The sequence below is a fragment of the Rhipicephalus sanguineus genome, chromosome 3 (genome assembly GCF_013339695.2).
Source record: "Rhipicephalus sanguineus isolate Rsan-2018 chromosome 3, BIME_Rsan_1.4, whole genome shotgun sequence".
NCBI classification, from domain to species: Eukaryota; Metazoa; Arthropoda; class Arachnida; order Ixodida; family Ixodidae; genus Rhipicephalus; species Rhipicephalus sanguineus.
The window spans coordinates 2,630,626-2,651,242 of NC_051178.1; the positions used below are offsets into that span (position 1 = coordinate 2,630,626).

The 20,617-nt window shown below is 48.5% G+C and overlaps 1 protein-coding gene across 2 annotated transcripts in view; it reads right to left on the reverse strand.

Moving 5' to 3' along the window:
- The window catches only part of LOC119386408 (ATP-binding cassette subfamily C member 4), a 1,176,877-nt gene that overhangs the window by 664,818 nt on the left and 491,442 nt on the right, over positions 1 to 20,617 (reverse strand). For both annotated transcript variants that reach the window (XM_037653719.2, XM_049414333.1), the window contains one exon: positions 13,619 to 13,810. In XM_037653719.2, the coding sequence (XP_037509647.1) occupies positions 13,619 to 13,810 (192 nt within the window). The remainder of the gene's footprint in view (positions 1 to 13,618; positions 13,811 to 20,617) is intronic.

Sequence of the window (20,617 nt, forward strand, 5' to 3'; positions counted from 1 at the left end):
CACCCTAAAGTGATAAAGTCTATCAGGGGTCACGAAGGCAGTCTTCTCCCTGTATTGGTAGTCCACAGCGATCTGTCAGTACCCTAAGCGCAGGTGTAATGAAGAGAAATATCTCGCGCGCATGCAAGGAGTGAAGTGCGTCGTCTATAAGCCGGAGAGGATACACATCCTTCTTGGTAATATGGTTGAAATTGCGGTTGTCAACGCAGAATTGCCAGATGTTGCCTTTATTTTAAAAAGTACAACGGGGACCAGGGACTGGAAGAGGGTTCGATTATGCCATTATAAAGCATTTTATCCACCTCCTGTTGTGTAACAGCACGCTCTTGGGCTGACACACGCTAGGGTCGTCTCTGAGTAGGTCGAGCATCACCGGTATCGTTGTGATGGGTTACCACGGATGTCTGGCCCAAATTACAGTTGCCGAAGACAAAGAGGTCCTGGTAGGAAACCAGGACGCGGAGGAGAGCAGAGACTTGTTCAGAAGCGCGCTCATCGGATATCATTGGCGTGAAGCGGTCGCAGAAGGAAGGTGGCGAAAATGACGTCGATGAAAAGTCGGGCGGCCAGTCTGGGGTCAAGGCGGAAACTGTATGGTGGGCCAGTGGTGTCAGATGCGCAAGTGATATCCCGCAAGGAAGAGTGTAAGGCCGCAGTAAGGCTGTGTGCCCTAAGGATGCCGACGTGTTTACGTTTTCAGTCGAGAGGGCAGTGTCTGTTTCGCTCTCCGACGGCGGCCGCTCAGCTTTTTTTTTGTGTTGAGTGCTCGGGGCGAGAGCAGTTTCGCACCGAGAGGCGAACCGCGAGGTCGCAGAATGCTGAGAGGGGTCGGATTTCGGAGCGGGGACCGGTGCCGGACACCTCCCGCTATGTTTGGAGTGCATTGCGGGTAGTTGTGTCGGCTGCGATGGCGCCACGCGGGCACTTGCGCGCCGCCTCCTCTCTGGTGTGAGATCTGGACCATGGGCGCCGCGGTCTTGTTTTCGAACTCCGGGAAGGCATCGCTTCCGGCCCGTAGACAGACCACATTGCGGGGGTCTGAAGCGCAGGCGGCGCTGTTTGATGACGCCGGCCAGCGACGGGAAGACGCTGCAGAGGCGAAATACCAGTAGCCTGGTTTGCGCCAAGTTGGAGGCCACGGCGCTGTTGCTGGCCGACGATGCCGTTGCAGCGCGGATTGTGTGAGCAAGAAATTCCGCACGTGGCGTCGGCTCCTGACATTGTGCGTGACCACGTGTCGACGAGAAAGAATAAAAGCCATTGTTTTTGGTAATATCTTGGCTTTCTGTTTATGTCCTGCCCGGTGGGCTGTGGCCTACGCGTACTTGCGCTCTGGTTGGCCGCCGTGGTCAAGGGAGGAATAAAGGGATGTCACCGCTCTTTTTGTTTGTTTGTGGCAGTAGATATTGACCTGCACGTGAGTGGCACGTCAGTCTGGGCTGTAATCAGCGTTGCTCATAGATCGGTGAGGCTCCGTACAATGTACGTAAAGCTAGCCTGGGCTGTAATCAGAGCGCTGATAGATCAGTGAGGCTCGTGGCAATCGCAAGTTAGGACAGTCTGGGCTCTAAGTTTGTTAACAAGTCGAAGAGTGACAGTGTATATTTGTACTGGTTTAATCTTTGTATCTATCTAAGCTGAGTTTTATGTATTATTTTGCGTTATCATAGATTCCTTCATCCATCTGACTTCCGCTGCTGCCTGCGTGTGAGTTCATCATCGCAGCGGATCACCGTCCAAGATCTCCGTAATCAACGACGAAGAACCATCAAAAACTTTACTAAGAGCTTGCTCCTAGAAGCCAAAACTGAGGATGCGAAACGAAGCTCGATTGTCTGTAGCTGTCACCATAGTGTTAAGGAGCGCGACATTGCACGTAATGGCGACGTCAGGAATCGGAGCAACAACATCACCGCCATCAGGTGCTGGTGGGAATGGCGAGAGCTGGACTTAAACTGCGGCTTGCGGCGGAAGTCGAAGAAACTCAAGGGAGCGGAGACCGGGTGGACCGCCAGGGGTGGTATCTCAGAACGAGGGGAGTTCCAACCGATGAAGTCCTGCGGAGCAGTCAATAAGGGCAGCGTGCGTGGACTGAAAGTCGATGCCAAGGATGAGATCAAGAGGACAACTTTTGAGTACAGCAAACAGAACTGAAGTGTGATGATCGGAAATGGTGATGCGTGCAGTGTACATTTCAAGCACAGCAGGAGTACTCCCATCGGCTACACGGACGGTCGATGCAGTCGCGGGCGTCAGAACTTTTTGGAGGCAACGGCGGAGGTCTAAACTCATGAAAGATATTTGTGCACCAGTATCAATGAGAGCTCTAAAACTGAGCTCTAAATGAGCTCTTAATGAGCTCTAAATGAGCTCCAATGAGCTCTAAAGAACGGAAGAAGCCTCAAAGCTATGAAGACAAAACTGTGCATAGGCAAAAATCAGATGTATGCATTAAGGGACAAGGAAGGCAAGGTCACAAAAAATATGGATAGAATACTTGAGGTAGCGGAAGAGTTCTACAGAGATCTGTACAGCACCCGAGGCATTCAGGATGATAACGTAACAAGGAGTAATAGCGCAGAGGAATCTGACATCCCACCAGTATTGACAGGAGAAGTAAAGAAAGCCCTAAAGGGACTGCAAAGAGGCAAAGCAGCTGGTGAGGATCAGGTAACATCAGACCTGTTGGAAGACGGTGGAGAGATTATGTTAGAGAAACTGGCCACCCTGTATACGAAGTGCCTCTCGACGGGGAGGATACCAGAATCTTGGAAGAATGCCAACATCATCTTGATCCATAAGAAAGGGGACGTCAAGGACCTGAAAAATTACAGGCCCATTAGCTTACTGTCCGTTGTCTACAAGCTATTTACAAAAGTAATTGCTAACAGAATTAATACGACATTAGAGTTCAATCAACCAAGGGACCAGGCAGGATTTCGTACAGGATTCTCAACAATAGACTATATTCATACTATCAATCAGGTGATAGAGAAATGCGCGGAATACAACCAACCCCTATACATAGCCTTCATAAATTACGAGAAGGCATTTGATTCGGTGGAGACATCAGCAGTCATGCAAGCACTGCGGAATCAAGGCATCGACGAAGCCTATATAAACATAATGGAAGAAATCTACAGCGGATCCACAGCCACTACAGTCCTCCATAAAGAAAGCGACAGAATCCCAATAACCCTTTCAGTCACGGTGTGTACATATGTACACATCAACTTCGAAGTCGCATCACGCACCGCGTGTTTCTTCAAATGACCTGAAACTTGGTGTGCACATTCGTGCATGCTTCCTGAGTGCACAACTAGCGCTTATTTAACTTCATTAGGCTGTATATTTCTGCGGATGATCACTTTGATAGAGACACTACCATGTTTGACGATCGTTCGACGTGCGACGTTCCAAGACCAACGTCAAGAGTATTTTTTTTCTTCGCTCGAAAAGCATACAAACAAAAAACAAACTGTGCATGCATTTTGGGCCTAATAGCTGATTTCTTTTATGCAAGGATTGAAGCTGACCGATTGCAGAATAATTAGATATTTAATTACACGCTAATTAGCATTAATTACTGTAACTCACACAAAACAACACATTCCTTCATTTTATTTCTTGAAATGTAATACTGAGTGCCTTGAAATCATGCCATGGAAGTTTGATGCATTTGCAGACAGTGCTTCATAATTCGTGACTGAAAGGGATAAAGAAGGGCGTACGGCAGGGAGACACGATCTCTCCAATGTTATTCACCGCGTGTTTACAGGAGGTTTTCAGGGCCCTAGATTGGGAAGAGTTAGGGATAAGAGTTAATGGAGAGTATCTCAGTAACCTACGATTCGCTATGACATTGCATTGATGAGTAACGCGGGAGACGAATCGCAGCTCATAATTACTGAACTGGATACGGAAAGTAGAAGAGTAGGTCTGAAAATTAATATGCATAAAACTAAAGTAATGTGGAACAATCTTGGCAGAGAACAGCGCTTTGCGATAGGTGGCGAGACACTGGAAGTTGTAAAGGAGTACGTCTACTTGGGACAGGTAGTAACCGCGGAGCCGAACCATGAGAGTGAAATAACTAGAAGAATAAGGATGGGTTGGGGCTCATTCGGCAAGCATTATCAAATCATGAATGGTAATCTACCACTATCCCTCAAGAGGAAGGTATATAACAGCTGCATCTTACCGGTACTTACCTACGGAGCAGAAACCTGGAGACTTACAAAGAGGGTACAACTTAAACTGAGGACGACGCAGCGAGCGATGGAAGGGAAAATGATAGGTGCAACCTTAAGAGACAGGAAGAGAGCAGAGTGGGTCAGGGAACAAACGGGGGTTAAGGACATCATAGTTGAAATCAAGAAGAAGAAATGGATATGGGCCGGGCACGTAGCACGTCGGCAGGATAACCGGTGGTCATTTGGGGTAACTGACTGGATTCCAAGAGATGGCAAACGCCTGAGGGGGAGACAGAAAATTAGGTGGGTAGATGAGATTAAGAAGTTTGCAGGTATTACGTGGCAGCACAAAGCACAGGACCGGGTTGATTGGCGGAACATGGGAGAGGCCTTTGCCCTGCAGTGGGCGTAGACAGGCTGATGATGATGATCAATGAGAGCAGTGACACACCATCAACTAGAATGTCAAGAAGGTTGCATCACTTGTCAGGAATAACGAGAGGACTTGTAGCCCAAGTCGTGTATGCAGCGTCACCTATGGGCACTTCACCGGCTAGATTCCCGACCGCCGGTCAAAGGCAGACCAAGAATGGCGAGGTTGGGGCTAGCGGGACTGACGGCACTGGGGCGATGTCAAGCGGCTGGTCCGATGTTCCGAAAAACGCTCCACACACGTCTCAGCGCAGAAGCACGGATTATATGGCGCACGTTCGGAGCGGGAACCCCAATTGTTGAAGCTTGGCCGAGGTGATGAGGTCCAACGGCTGCGGCAATGGTGGGCTATGTGTCCTATCCGATGGCACGTGAAACATGTGGGCCGATCATCAGGTGCTCGCCATTCGGCTGGGTTTCATCAGGGCGCGAAGGTCGCTTTCGGAGTAGCAGCAGACGACTGGAAGATCCGAGATGGGAGTAGAACTAGCATTTTGGAAAGCCGGTGAAAAGCCCATATTCGCGATCGCTTGGCGGACCACGGCGTGGATTACAGAAACTGGAGTGAAGCTGTTTTCTGAAGTACTGTCACCAGGCAGAACGGGTGTGTCACAAACGAGCGCGTCAATAAAGTGCGCGCGCGGCCGCTTTCAAACGGCAGCGGGGTAGCACGGCGCCAGCCGCTCGCCCAAGGAGTGCGAAAAACAAAAAAACAAGCATTAAAAGACGCCGGCGCGGCGCTCCCCATCACCCACTTGAGCCAGACGCAGACAACCAGATCGAACGCCCAGTAAGCCTGGAACCATCTCGAGGGAAAGCGTGACGCGACGCCGCCGCGGGAAGAACCGGCGTGGGAAATCTCGCACTTTCTCTAGTTTTGGCTGTGCTGCACGCCGAAGAACACTCTCGACGCTTCTAGAACCCGTAGGAGCAGAAAAAATTACACCAACTCCCGCTAAAGGGGACAATGAGGCGATGCGAAGCCGGAGCACTTGCACGATAGCGTTCCGTTGGCGTTCGTTGGGCATGCTACCGACCTCGCGTCGTGGAACGCGAAGAGGGACGCTACGCGCGTCGTATCTTCCATCTAGCCTGGCCGTTAATTCTCACAGGGCGAGCGGAGAACGCGGTCGACAGGCGGGCGAGAGGGGGGCAGCGTAGGAGGGGAGAGAGAAGGGGAGGGGACGCGCATGCGCTCGAGCACATCGCGGCGTTGCGCAGGAGAGAATTTCGGCATGTCTAGCCCGCGTTTCAGAGGAAGAGTGAAAAGGGGGAGGGGAGGGGAGAGGGGAAGGGGAAATGGTGAGTGGAGAAGAGGTGTGTGGAGAGGGTATGCGCATGCGCAGTAAGGGTGGTCACGCCGCACACAACCACCACCACCGTATTGAGCTCCGCCTTAAGATACTTCGCATCTAATAAAAGCGCGCACCGGAGTCATGTAGTCAGTCGGTCCGGAGATTGTGAAGTTATGCTGAGTGTGGCTCCTTCAGCCAAAGAAGTGTTTATGATGTGCGGTCAGTCGATCGTCAATCTGGAAGGATCGGATGAAGACGCCGTGTGAGCAGTGACAAGTTACGTGTTTCCTGGAAGAGAAACAATCGGGATTGACGGGAGGAACACAACGACGATCCGCGCTGGAGTTCGCGTGAGTGTTCCCTGGAAGAGAATCATTCAAGTACCGTCCAAGAATTGTGGACTGGATAGGCTGCTGAATATCCAGGACATTCATTGTTCTTAAATAAGTTGTAATGCATGAGATTGCATTTGTAGCGCGTGTTCTGTTCGTTTAGTTCCCGTTGAGTTAACGCCATAAGAGTTATATTGTGAAGTTGTAACTGATACTAGCCGAGTATGTATGTGTTTGAGATGTTGTATTGACTTAAATGAGAATATATCTCGTTTGTGTTATCGATTCTCGGCTCTGACTTGGTCTTTGGACCACAACCGGCGTTCGCTGGCGCACTAAAAAGACCAACTCTAAGTTGTCCGCGCTTTCGTGGCGCGTTTCGGGGGGCCGACACGTCCGCCCTTGGAGCCCGCCCGGCGATTGCCATCCCCATTAACGGGATCAGTGACAGAGTGCCATAGCCTTGAGTTCCCGACGGACATTACTGGTGACGTTTTCCGGAGCTGGTGGCTGAGGTAGCCTGGGTAGATCTTCACCAGAGGACGTAGCTGCCACGTTGGGAAGGCGGTCAAACCGATGAATGATGGCCTGCTTTTTGCCTCTTCGAAGCGATTACATTCTGCTATGACCGACTCCGCCGTTGCGCACTTCTTGCACAACAGAAAATTGAAGTCGTCATCGGCAATGCCTTTCAGTATGTGCCCAACCTTGTCCTCTACCTTGCGGCACAAAGCCAACACCTCCTGATGTAAGCGATGTACGGGTCTGTGGCCGTCTCGGCACGAGTTACGAGCTCTTTCTTTGCGGCCACTTGTCCGATAAGTTTCCCGAAAAAATTGCGCAATCTCCGCTTGCAGACATCCCAACTTGTCAACTCTTGATGCGTCTCGTACCAGAAGTTTGCAGTGCCCCGCAAATAGAAGAGGATGTTCGCCAGCATCATCGCTCGATCCCGGTGGTTGCTGCTGCTGACACATTCATAAAGAGCCAGCCAGTCGTCGACGTCCGCGCCACTTGTGCCGTTGAATGTGCCAGGATCACTGGGGTGCAGCCCAACGATCGGCTGTGTGCCTGATGGATCTTGTTCACTCTGAGTCGCCTGTTCTGTCATCGCGGCAGCTGCAACGTACCGTCCGCTGCGAAGATTCAGTTCCTGGTGCTGTATAGCGAGTCGTACCCCGCACCTTCCACCAAAGATGTTACGGGAAGAAACTATATACACAGGCCAATAAATTCTAAGCGCACATGTAGACAAGGACAAAGAACACGTATGACACAAAGGCGCTACACACCATGCTGTAATAACACCGTGCTGGTCACACAGGCACTTTCGATCGCGGCCATGGCCTATACGCATCATGTTTCGCTCAAACGTTAGCCAAATCACGATTAAAAATGACCATGCAGCATGATCTCAGATTACGTTGAGATCAAACGTGCGATACAATGTGCCCGTGTAAGGCTGTCGGCGCCGTTCGGTCTGTGCTCCGCACAGTCGCACGTGCAGTGCGTCCGTATCCGCCCGAGAAAAAGAAATAAAGAAAAACAAACTCATCGACGGTTACGATACTGCGTAATGCCAATTCTTAGCGCCGCTTCGTGTTGGAGCAACGCTGGCGGTTTGTGAAGTTTTGGCTATCCGCATTTGTAACAATATAACATTCGTTACCTATTGTCACAGAAGCTGCCAGCGCCCGAGTGCTACGCACATCACTCCGTCCATTGCTGGCGCCTCGAACGAAGCGAAACGCCGAGAGCCCCGTTACGACAAGCGAAGCTAGCCGCAGTACACGTAACAGCCCTGCATGCGCACGAGCTCCGACCGAGGTGCCAGCGCGCGTCACGCACGAAGAAACTGATGTTAGAGGCCAGTGGCTCATGATATCGACAGACTTCGCATTCGCTCTATTTTGTCCTTGTTCACTCTATCGGTTACGCCGCCGAAGCCACCGGTGACGCCACTGAACGCAGAAACGGGCGCCTAAGCGCTGTGCTCTAACAATTGGCCGCGAAGCTGGGCAAAGATACTTTGAAATTGTATCGCGATACGATACAAGATACTCAGGCAAGAAGTATTTGAGATACAGATACAAGATACCACAACACTGATTTTATCCGATACGATACATACCATTTGTATCGAAATATATTTCGATACATTCGCAATTTTGTTATCATATATCTATATTATGCAGCACTAAACTATGTACAAAATGTTCGCCTGAAAAGTTATTAAATGCGACTAATTTGGTTTCATTTGAATGAATTGTCTGTTAATATCTCAAATGTATTGTACATCATGCTCAAGGTATGTTAGTTTCATTCTGAAACAACTTATTGGCGTTGCTTCAGCTGCTTAACATGACGCTCTTCGTACACTTTGCTGACAGTGGTTTTTGCTTGTCCCTTTTGTAATTGATAGGAATCGCTGCTGTGCTTGCCGATTAGCTAGCAGGTTGACATCTAATCACAACAACTCTAATAAGAAGCATGCGTGCGATGGCGAAAATACCGCTGTGGAGTCGTACTTTGCTCGTAAACGAGCGTGTATGACGGTTTTTGCAATAACGTATCACCGGACAGGTGTACGTCACCAAGAACATCTGCAGCCCAAAAACGTTTCAGACGTATTGTACAGTAGCACAAAGTACCGCAGGACACAGCCGCTATTCACACTATCCGCACCTATAGTTCCGATTACCTGGTGATTAGTATAACAGTAAGAGAGTTTAGGGAACGCTAAAAATGAAAACAATTATATATGTTTAAATAGAAAAACGGTGCCGTATCAAACACAGCGAATAAGTATGGACACACCACACAAGCGGTACCTCCAAGACCTAATGATAATTGTTACGTTTTGCGTCCCAAAACCACAATATCATTTCGAGAGACGTTGTAATTGAGAGCTACGGAAATTTCGACCACCGGTTGTTCTAAAACCTAAATATAAACACATGAGTCTCTGGCATTTTCCCTCCATCGAAATGCGGCCGCCGCAACCTCCGGGTCAGCTAGCAGTCAAGCACCATAACCACTAGATCACCGCGGCGGGTAGCTCCTTATAGCTATGACAATTAAATCCAAAGCCTATGGAAAATAGCGTAATACGGCTCGTTGGCATGCTAATGAGAAAAAAGCAGCATTTGGTATAACAATGTTTGGCAAATGCCTTTTTTAGCAACTTTATTATGGCTCCTAATAACTTCCGTCATTATAACGCGAACTCAATTTAGCTATTTGACTTAGTAGTAAGCAGAATTTTTGTTACTCTAGGCTCCAGGCGCTGCCGGTTTATTATATAGTTGTTCTTAACATCGCCTTTACATAACAGTAAAATTATGTGGAATATAAGTATGTAAACAGTAGCAGAAGTGGCGGATACTTTTTTTTTCGTTTTTTACAGCGACAGCTGTTATGAGATCACAACAAGGGCCGTTTTCGGCGCCGTAGTTGTCCGCCGCAGCCGCCGCCGTTGTCCGTAACCACTATCGCTTGAAATAAGAAAAAAAAACAAAATAAGAAACACTTTCCAGGATGGAACGAGGTTCGAACGTGGGCTCTCTGCGTGGGAGCCCAGTATCCTACCTCAGAGCCATGCCGGTGCTTGAAACTGCTTTGCAAAAAGAACCTACACAGGCTTCATGTCGGGAAGTAACCACATTAACATATGTAATATAGCGTGGTAGAAGTGTAATATAACAACCAAGTGTCACACAAAGCGAATTCTGTAACGAGGCGTCACACAATGCGAATTGCACAACGAGTGGGTTGTTGAATGATTCCAACCCATTACAAAGGGCTCTGCCATAATTCTTCATCGTCATTAGCCACAGCATCAACAAAGTGCACATAATACCTTACAGGTACCACGGTTCTGTCAGAATGAAGAAAAATTGCGTAGTGGCTGCTTCCTTACTTCACAAAAATTATGATTTATAGCGTAGTGGTTTCCTCGCAAGTGCACCTCTATTGGTTGCCAAGGAAGCCCATAAGGCTCCGATGATCCAGGAGGATCGAAAGGTGGGCCAGTTGGCGGAGCGCAGAAAAAGACACAAAGGACGAAGCGAAGAACCACATAAGACCAGCGCTCGTCTTACGTGGTTCCTCGCTTCGTTCTTTGTGTCTTTTTCTGCGCTCCCAGTTCACTGAACGAAGAAAAAAAAGTTTGCAATGGCTTAACTCGGCTATGCCAGGATATACGTAGCGTTAGCAAAGGTTCAGCTCATTATTCTGAGCTTTCCAGATTTCCGCAGCACGTTTAGCTTTCCGCAGCACGTTTAGCTTTCCGCGGCACGTTTAGCGTTCCTCTGTTCATTCTTCTTACGCTGAAGCGTTAATTGCCAGTCAACTACTTCGGGATCCGATGACATAAGCTTCTCGGCTCTTCTGCGCCGTTGAGCAGCATTTGCGCTCTCCTTCTGGCGTTACCCACCTGCAAACGCCAGTCAGAGGCGCTATCAAGCGGCCCCAGCGCACTGTCAGACGGCGACTGCACAGCGAAGGCGATTACACCATCTCCCGCTAAAGGGGACCATGAGTAGATGCGAAGCCGGGGCACTTGCACGATCGCGTTCCGTTGGCGTTCGTTGGGCATGCTACCGAGCTCGCGTCGTGGAACGCGAAGAGCGACGCTACGCGCGTCGTATCTTCCATCTAGCCTGGCCGTTAATTCTCACAGGGCGAGCGGGGAACGCGGTCGACAGGCGGGCGAGAGGGGGCAGCGTAGGAGAGGAGAGAGAAGGGGAGGGGACGCGCATGCGCTCGAAGTCATCGCGGTGTTGCGCAGGAGAGAATTTCGGCATGTCTAGCCCGCGTTTCAGAGGAAGAGTGGAAAGGGGGAGGGGAGAGGGAAAGTGGAGAGGGGATGGGAGAGAGTGAGTGGAGAGGGGAAATGGGAGAGGGTAGATGACAGGGGGAATTGTGAGGGGGAGTGGAGAGGATGCGTGTGGAGAGGGTATGCACATGCGTAGTAAGGGTCGCCGCACACCACCACCGGATTGAGCTCCGCCTTACGATACTTCGCATCTAATAGCTGCGCGCGCCATGGCTACGACGTCACCCCTCTCGAATGCGCAGAGCAGCAGCGGCGAGTCGCGCGCGCATGCGCAGCACGGCTCATGATGACCCCCGCGAAACCTGCTCTGGCTAGGCAAGTGTAGCTAACGCTACAAAATCCAATGATCCATTTCCTCGGGGTCTCAATAAAGTTAATTCCCGCTCTCTATCTCTTTCTTACGTTAGCGTATGTTATAAAGCGTGGTGAGAGAGTGAAATAACGACCGGGCGTCACACAATGCGAATTACGTAACTAGTGGGTCATAAAAAGCTTCTAACCCATTACAAATGGCTCAGTCATAATTCTTCATCGTCATCAGCCGTCGCATCAAGAAACTGCACATAATGCCTTACAGATGGTACCTCGCCTCTCCGCAGAATGACGAGTAATGTCGGGGTGGGTGCTTCTCAACTTCACAAAAATTATGATTTGTGGCGTAGTGGGCCCGTGGCTAGAGTACTTGTATTAGTAGCCACAAGAGAGTTTTTAACGGTCTCTAGAAATGCCGCTCTTCGAGCTTTCGCTGTGACTGTGCTGCGCTTTCCGCGCAGGCCTGGCGTTTTTTTCTTATTTCGAGCGATAGTGGTTACGTACACCAGCGGCGGTGGCGGCGGACACCTACGGCGCCAAAAACGGCCCTTGTGATCTCATAACAGCATTCGCTGTAAAATTACACCATCTCCCATTAAAGGGAACCATGTAGGGATGCGAAGCAGCGCTGGGTGTTCACTTGTGTTTTCATTGTTGTTCCATTTGTATGTTTCCGTGCATGTTTCATTTGTGTGTGGAGTTGTGTATATCTTGTGTACCGCTTATGTTACGCCCCCCCATCAAGATATTTCCGTTGCATTTCGGCTTCGCGTTGCCTCGCAGCTTCGAGATTCGGTTGCCGGCGTTGCCGTTTACGTTCAGCTTCGCGAGCGTCCATAGCGCCGTTGCGAAGGAGAATGCAACGCTTGCCGGCGTTGGCATTTATGTTCATCTTCGCGAGCGTCCATAGCGCCGTTACGAAGGAGAGTGCAAAATTATATGCGAGCGCACAGCTGTGGCGGAGAGAGGAACGGGAGAGGAGAAACGAAACGGAGGCAACGCTCACGCCACCTCCTCCACCTCACCTCCTCAAGCTCACGCGAGGAGAGGGGGGGAGAGTTTGCGCATGCGCAGTGGATAGCGGATGTGTGTAGGAAAGACGGCCACAGCCCCGAGTAAGAGCTGCTTCGCATCTAAAAGTGGCTCCGCCGCCGTCGCTCAGTGCACCTCCGGAAAGGAAGACACCTTCGTTGTTCGACTCGCTCGCCGTTCCACTATACATACAGTAACGCTTTCGTTTCAGCTACTTGGTGTCCACATAGAACATAATGCATGGCTGCGCTAAAGATCACGTACAAGGAAGAGGTGTAAATTGCACTGCCACTGCACTTTATTTGTTCGCGTGACCATTTCATGTCCATGTTGGAAAGATAGCCCTAAGGGGGTGTGTCGCTGATGTGAATGTCACGATGGGGGCGTAACCAGAACACGTGATGATGCGATTTGTGTTGATATAGGCTCCCTTTGGCATTCCGTAATAAAGTTGGAAGTTTGCGCTCGCCCTTTATACATCCCTTCCTTGCCCGTGTTTTACGACCTAACAATTTCGCCCTAATAAATACGTTTGTTTTATTAGGCTATGTGCTTCATTATTGCTATAATATTTTCTGGTTGCCCCGAGTGTTATTCCTTGCATGCCAAAGTAGGAGGTCTTGAAGCGACTGAAAGAGAGGCGCGCCCAAAATATCCAATGATCCTTGATAATTACAAATCACTCGTGTCACGCACATGAGGTGACACTCTTTTTCTTGGTTCTAGTGTTTCAAATGTTTTGCACTGACTATTAATGTCATAGTAGTGCTAGTTTTTTCTAGATAATGCCCTTAGTAATGTGCGTCTGGGAACGTTTATTAAGTATCAGGCCTGCAGCGCCCTTTAGCATTGATTGCTCTCAGCGAAAGTTTTCTACGAACGTTTACTACATGGCCACGTGAACCGTGCGTAAAAACACAAGGACGAGTAACCGACGAGTGCTAGCGCTATCCTCGTCGGTTACTCGTGTTTGTGTGTTTTACGCACTGGATGAGTAACCGACGAGTAACTGAGGAGGACAAGCGCTGCCCGACGACGACAGCGCTAGTACTCGTCGGTTACTCCTCCTTGTGTGTTTTACGTACTGTTCACGTCGCCATGGAATACCAACTAGCCCGGTTAAACAACTTGTTTTATTACAAACCCGTCACAAAATTAAATCAAGGACGTGCACATGCAGCGTACCCTTTCCATAGCAGCGGCGTGTATGACTTTCCGGTAGCGTTCTTGGTCGTAAGCGCTGTCGAAGACCACATTGTTTCGCAGGCTGCCCGTGAACATCCATGGCTCTTGAGAAGCGTAAGCGATGCGGCCTAGTGCCTTGGCACTGCCAGCCGATAGACGCAGCTCGCCCAGGATAGTCATCAGCAGTGACGTCTGCGGCCATGAAAAAAACACCACAGTTACGTAGAGCAGACCGGGAAAAAAGAAGAATAATACGCGCATTGCAGCGTGTCACATGGCTGCTGCTGATGCAACTCGTTTGACGTATTTGTTTTTGTCCCATTTCTTGTTCACTGTCCCATTTCGGCGTTGCCACGTACGATATCTAAAGAATGTTCTGCCACCAACTAGCCCACTTTCTTTACTCAATCAACTCGACAACGCCTCTCAAAACAGCTAAACAAGAAATGTGGTTATTCACTATTTCAAGCTGAAAGGCATTGCTTTCAAGAAAATTATTTGCGAAGCATTGAACGTTTACGTGACATCCGCGTATGGTGACCTTACGCAGTGCAGTCTAGATACCGCTCTATAATTTCTGATCAGTGACACCGCCAAAGCAATAAACATCACTTTCGCGATTGATATTTATGTAAACCATTTGAAAATGCCTCTTGATCAGATATTATTTGCTTGTCAGCGGTGATCAATGAACATTTACCGCGACATCCTACCACTGGCTAGTTCAATAACTTTGAATGGCGTTTAACGAAGTTTATGCAACATTTCATAGACATGTTGATTCAGATTATGCTCTTTTTAGACAGTGCAAACAAGATCAAACAAGATTAATATGCTGTACGCAAAAATATAGGTGTACGATTTCAATCTCACACCATTTCGCAAGCTTGTTTTGGAATGATGAAGAACATACACCTAAAATGGTGCCTACTTCAAGGCTACATAAAAAGAACCTTGTAAGAATAATGTCACAGCTGTGGTGTCAGGTTGCCTGAAACAACGAATCGTGGCGGTCCCGCTCTTCGGGGCTCCGAAGTCTCACGCCAATTACACACCTAACTGCATCCACTTTTTTTTAAGTGATGATGATGATGATAGTAGTGTGCTTGAGTGGGCTGGTCTGTGCATTATAGAACATGCAAACGACGCTGTGTCCGCGAGTTCGTGTCTTCCCGTTTTCAGCACTGTTTTATTCGTCTGCAAAAAATTACAGTGGGTTTCTGTAGCGCACGGGCACATTTGTCCAAAGAAGCGCCATACACACTGTTGGCGGTCGACCCAATTGAAAAGGACTACATCAAGCGAAGGATAGAATAGAACAGTGGCTTAAAAGTAATTAAACATTTGGCAGATCCCACGCCTTGTGGGAATCGGTTTCATGCGAAGCAGACGAAGAGTGGTTCTATGCTGCATTTTTTCCTTTGAGGTAAGCGTTACGAGGTGGATCGACGTGCGTTTTAAGTGTAGTAGTAGTGAGAACATCGTGGGCTTACCAGGCACGTCGACAGCACTGGCGTTTGACGGCTAACTTATGGTCTGACGTAAAATCAGCACTAACGTTAGGGCACGGACGTCAGTTTCCTCGAAACAAAGTTCACGCTACGGTACGATGATGTGAATATCATACGTAACTTTCGTTAACGTATTTCTCCAGGCTCGAGCAACGTTTGAATAGAGCTTGCTGAATCATAGAAATACAGATGTAATGTTTATTACACTGCTTTAAAAGCGGAGCCAACACAGCAGCCGCAATTAAAGTTATCCCAAGGTGACGCTTCCATCACATAGGAGTAGACTGTAGTGTTTATTTCTTTGTTATAAATTAGCCAGCATTGCAACCAAAATTCACGTTCCAGAGACATTACGACTGCATACGGTCTTTTTCCAAAGCAGTTTATTCACCTGGCGCGGCTCTGCGGTATAATACTGGGCAGCCAAGCAGAATGCTCGGGTGCAATTCCTCTGAGATCATAATTTTTATTATTTTCATTCGTGGGGCCGACGCTGCCAATGACAGTTTTATTCCGATAACAAGTGTACGGACACTCTCGACTGGTTTTTGCCATGGATATATATATATATATATATATATATATATATATATATATATATATATATATATATATATATATATATATATACGTCGACAAATATAGTTTTTACAAGCGTATACCTTTAAATGCGAAGCATTTCTTAGCGAACCTCAGGCACTTTGGGCGTTTCTATCTACGTATCTATCTATCAATCTATCTATCTATCTAGCCGCCTACGTCTGGGCGCTCTGCTGGTCGTCTCCATAACTTGTAATATACCATAATTGGCATAGCAGGGGATCAGTGTATGGCGAACACGATTCACTGGTCATGACATGAATAACGCAAAATACCTGTCGCGTACGTCATGAAACCCTTTCTCTCAGTCACGTGTGGCACATACCCGCTTACCAGAGTTCATGTTATGCAGGTATGTGCCACAGGTGATACAAAGTCTCAACCAACACAGCAACCGCGAACACACACATTGACACGCAATGAAAGTGATAATAATAATTGTTGGGGTTTTATGTCTCAAAACCACGATGTGATTATTTGAGACGCCGCAGCGAAGGGTTCCGGAATTTTGACCATCTGGTATTCTTTAACGTCCACCGAGATCGTAACGTGCACCGAGACGGGCATTTAGCTTCCATCGAAATGCGACCGCCCCGGCCGGGATCGAACCCGCGACCTTCGCATCAGCAGCCGAGCACCGTAACCGCTACACCACCGCGGCGGACGCTAGGAAAGTGAAGAAGCTGAAGACAGAACGCCCCTGGAAGACGCTCAACCACCATGCACTCGTCTATTGCGCAAAAATCGGGGTCAGTGCTTCCTACAATAAATCTGAGCCGGGAACGAGGCATCTCATCATTACCGGTGACTGCAACATGGATTTATCAAGACCCAACAACGCCTGGTCTTTATACTGCGTGAAAGACGGCTCGAATGTGGACAGGACATCGAAAGACCTCGTTGCCACGTCCAGGACAGGAGGTGTCATAGATCATTTCATCCTAAGAGGCATCCAGGATTTCCACCAGCTGCACTATACCTCGCACTTCACTACACTTAGACCCCTCATTGCTGCGATCACGAACGGATCCGATAACATGTCCGTTCCAGCCTCTGGTGCTCACTGATCACGATGATGATGACCTTGTTCAAGAACTGTCCAGAACCCCTCCTACACATACACACAGGCTCGTGAAACGTGCGTGCGTTCTCCATCATTCATAACGGACCAGTATCAGCATAACAACTGTAACGCAACTGTAACAACTGCAACGTACGTGCAGTGCGCCTGCGCGTGCCACTCGGCTGCGTATCACATATCTAGGGAAAATGGTTATATAATACATATGCGACTCTTCAACATATGAGTGTGCGTATACCACTTCCACATTTCTCTAGCGTCATTCCGTAACGTTTCGCTCAATGTGAAAAATTACGCCAGAGTCACCATCCTGCGCATGCTTCGCATAACATCGATTTCCACGGTATGTCGGATCGGCCGAATTTTTCCTATGTATTTATAGGAAAAAGGTATGCGCTTTTCAAAACATTATCTGGCAACGTTTCGATCGGAGACCTTATATTCCTCAAGACCGTCCACGTAAAAGTAAAAGACGGGTCATTAACTACTATCGTTTACAAAAAGCCTACAGGCAGGCAGCAATACCTTCACTTCGATAGTTGTCATCCTCGTCACTGCGAGACGAGCATCCCGTACTCGCAGGCCCACCGTCTCAGAAGAATTTGCTCCCGCCCCGAAGACTTTGAGGCTAAAGCAGATAACTTGCGCAACGTACTTGCAAAGCAACACTATCCTCGTTCCATAGTCAACGACGCCATACGTAAAGGGGCAAACCTAGATCGCCGGCAACTACTTTACCAGCAGAAAGAATTAAAACAAGATGGACGGAAAAACTTAGTCCTAACATTAAGAAGCAACGCCCCTAATGTAAACAAAATTCTAGAGACACTATAACGTTTTACAACAGAGTAAACGACTATGAAGTATTTTCCGTTCCCCTCCGCTAGTCGTTTATAGACGCCCCAAAAACATTAAGAATTATCTTGTTCGTTCGAAAACAGATAAGACACCTATACCTGGTTGTCAGCCATGCGACAAGGCTCGCTGGAAGGTGTGCAAACACATACAGGAAACCAACGTTGCTGAAAGCACACATTCCAATTTCAAATAATCTATTCACTCAAACTTTAACTGTGACAGCTCTAACGTAGCCTACCTTCTTGAGCGCGAGTATGCAGTATTCAATACATAGGTCAGACAGACACGGCCTACCGCACCCGCTTTAATAACCATCGTTCACATGTTAATGCACTTCCGCATCGGCATCTGTCTAGCCATATAAACTCAGAAAACCACGCATTCGATTCCATCAAAGTTACACACTTACAAAGTGGTTTATCCGGTACAAGGGAGCGTGAACAGCGCGAATCATATATGATTTATAAATTTAATACACTGAAGGCTGAACTAAATATCAATCCGTGCATACTGTCTTCAATTCGCGATCTGGAAGATTCAAGTTAATCTTAACCGAAGCTCCTTTTTTCTTTGGATATCGCCAGGGGCACACTGTCGTGCATCCAGCATCCTCACGCAAATTCCGAGGTGGGGGGGAGGTAAACAGAGGGGGCAGCTTTGTTTTTATTGAAGGCCTTGAGGAAGGTTGGTCTCCGATCGAAACTTCGACAAATAAACAGCTTTTTTTAAGCGTATGCCTTTTTCCTATTTATTTTACGGCAACCGAAGGCAGACTCTATATAAATATATGTATTGTGGCGAAGCCTTGCTACTTTGTAATGGGTTGCGCTCTGCAGCGTCTTCTAGTGCGTCTGTCCTCTTCGGCTCATTCCTGAGAGAACGCCGCTCGCGCTCAGAGTTCGTGCTTTTGCCTTGACTGTCGCCACTGCGTATTGCCGCTGAGTGCCGTGAAATAATCGCCTTAAAAAATCGGTGGAGGTGCTGCGCCGTCACAGCAACTTCGGTCCTCATTCGATGCCCCTGGCGCTTCGATTCCGTACCCTGCCAGCTACCATGCCTCGAGACGCCGCCAAGCAGACGCCTCCGCCTGCACCGAACTCATGTCCCGGTGTCCCCCGTATCCGCGACCCACCAGTCTTCACTGGCGCAGATGGGACCGACGTGGAGGACTTGCTCGCGATTTATGAACGCGTGAGTGTCCCCAATAAATGGGACGAGGAAGGAAAATTGACCAACTTGGTTTTCTGCCTTGCGGGTGTGGCCGGCCTGTGGTACAACAACCACGCATCCGATATATTTATATATAGAGAGAGACAGAGAGAGAGAGAGAAAGGCCAGAAAGAAAGATAATTCAGAAAATTTTTTCCGGAACGCGAATTCAAACGTGCCACCCCTCGCTCCGCAGCGCGCGGCGTCACGCTGCTCGGCCATGCAAGCGTATGTCCGGCCACCAAGAGCGCGCCGAGGGCCCATCGTCGTCCTGCTTCCACTTCCCCACAAACCCTTAACCCCTCAGATGATTCTTTCATGAATCAATCAAGTTGTTTACTTACTTACCTACCTTCAGCATACTAACGGCGCGCTACTTATATGCACAATTTACCGCTGGCGGTGCGCCTATCTCGGAGTATTTGAGCGTGTTGTCTGCATTACAGCGAGATGCGGCCAAGGGCGCGCTTTTAGAGTTCGGCGCCCGATTCGGTCCGAAGCGCGTGCTCGATCGTTTACCACCTGTTCTTTGCCCTGCAGGGCGTGGTCGCCCGTTGGCGCGCCTATTTTGTGATGAGGGCGGTTTGTACACCTTGTGCTTTCACCGGAAAGTTTGCGTTGAAGGTACACAGCGCACGAAGGTCACTTCGCTCGTTGCAGCGGCCCCCATTGGCGAAAGAAGCGCGCTGTTCAAACACAGCGAAGTAACAACTTTGACAGTTGTTAGTTCGCACTTGTCCTGTGTGTACCTTGCGTACGTTTCATGCGTCCTTCTTTGTGTTTGAGCAGCACGCTTTAAGTGTCGAGCTGTGAACTTTATCAGTTCGCGCTCGTCCTGTGCGCGTTCTTTTCGTGCATCCTTTGTGCTTGAGCAGCGCGCAACACGTTTCTAGCTGCTTGCCGTTCTTCGCGCGACACTCCAATTTGTTGCGATCGCATTCATACAGGCACTACAGACTATAACGAACCACACAGGACAACTGCTAGCGGTTGTCAAATGTCATTCTGTAGTATGTAGCAGGGTGTGGAACGAAGTTTTTTTCGTTACGGTTTTATTTTCGGTGTTTCTGCTCCGGAATGAAAAAAACGAATGTTCTGTAACGGTTCATAACGTTTTTATTTGTATGCAAAAATTTGAAGTGAGAGGAACGATAAAAAACACTGGATTTGTGGTACACCTACTTGCTCTCCTGAAAGTGGGACACGTTATGCCCACCTTCTTCAGAGCGGTAGTAACCATGCCACGAATACCTCCTACCGACTTGCACAAAGGAGTACCCTTCAATGTCATAGAAATTATTTTCTCAAAAGTCTATTACGAATATTTTCAGCAGGCACAATGCTTTCTGTCAAGGGAGTGAGCACGATTTCAGAAGCAGCACGCCATCGAGTATAGTCTGTGATGTGCAAGACCGCTTTCCTGATAAACAAATTTCGACGAGAATGCCCTCTCTACGTTGGCCGGCGTGACAAGCACACGAAAGTCCACTTGCGTTAGTATAAACGTCTCTTGTTGCCACTGTTGTCGTTTTTCGCAATGTTTCAACACATTATTACTTCGGAATTCTTGCCTGAGGTATGCGATAATACTATACCCTGAGATATGCATATTGCTCACCTTGCATGACCTCGGCTGTTCCGGATGGCCATGTCTTCCCGTGAACGGAAAAACGATAAAAAAGTTCGGTTTCACTCCGGAACGAAATTTTAGATAAAGTTTCGGTTACGTTTTCCTTCCGG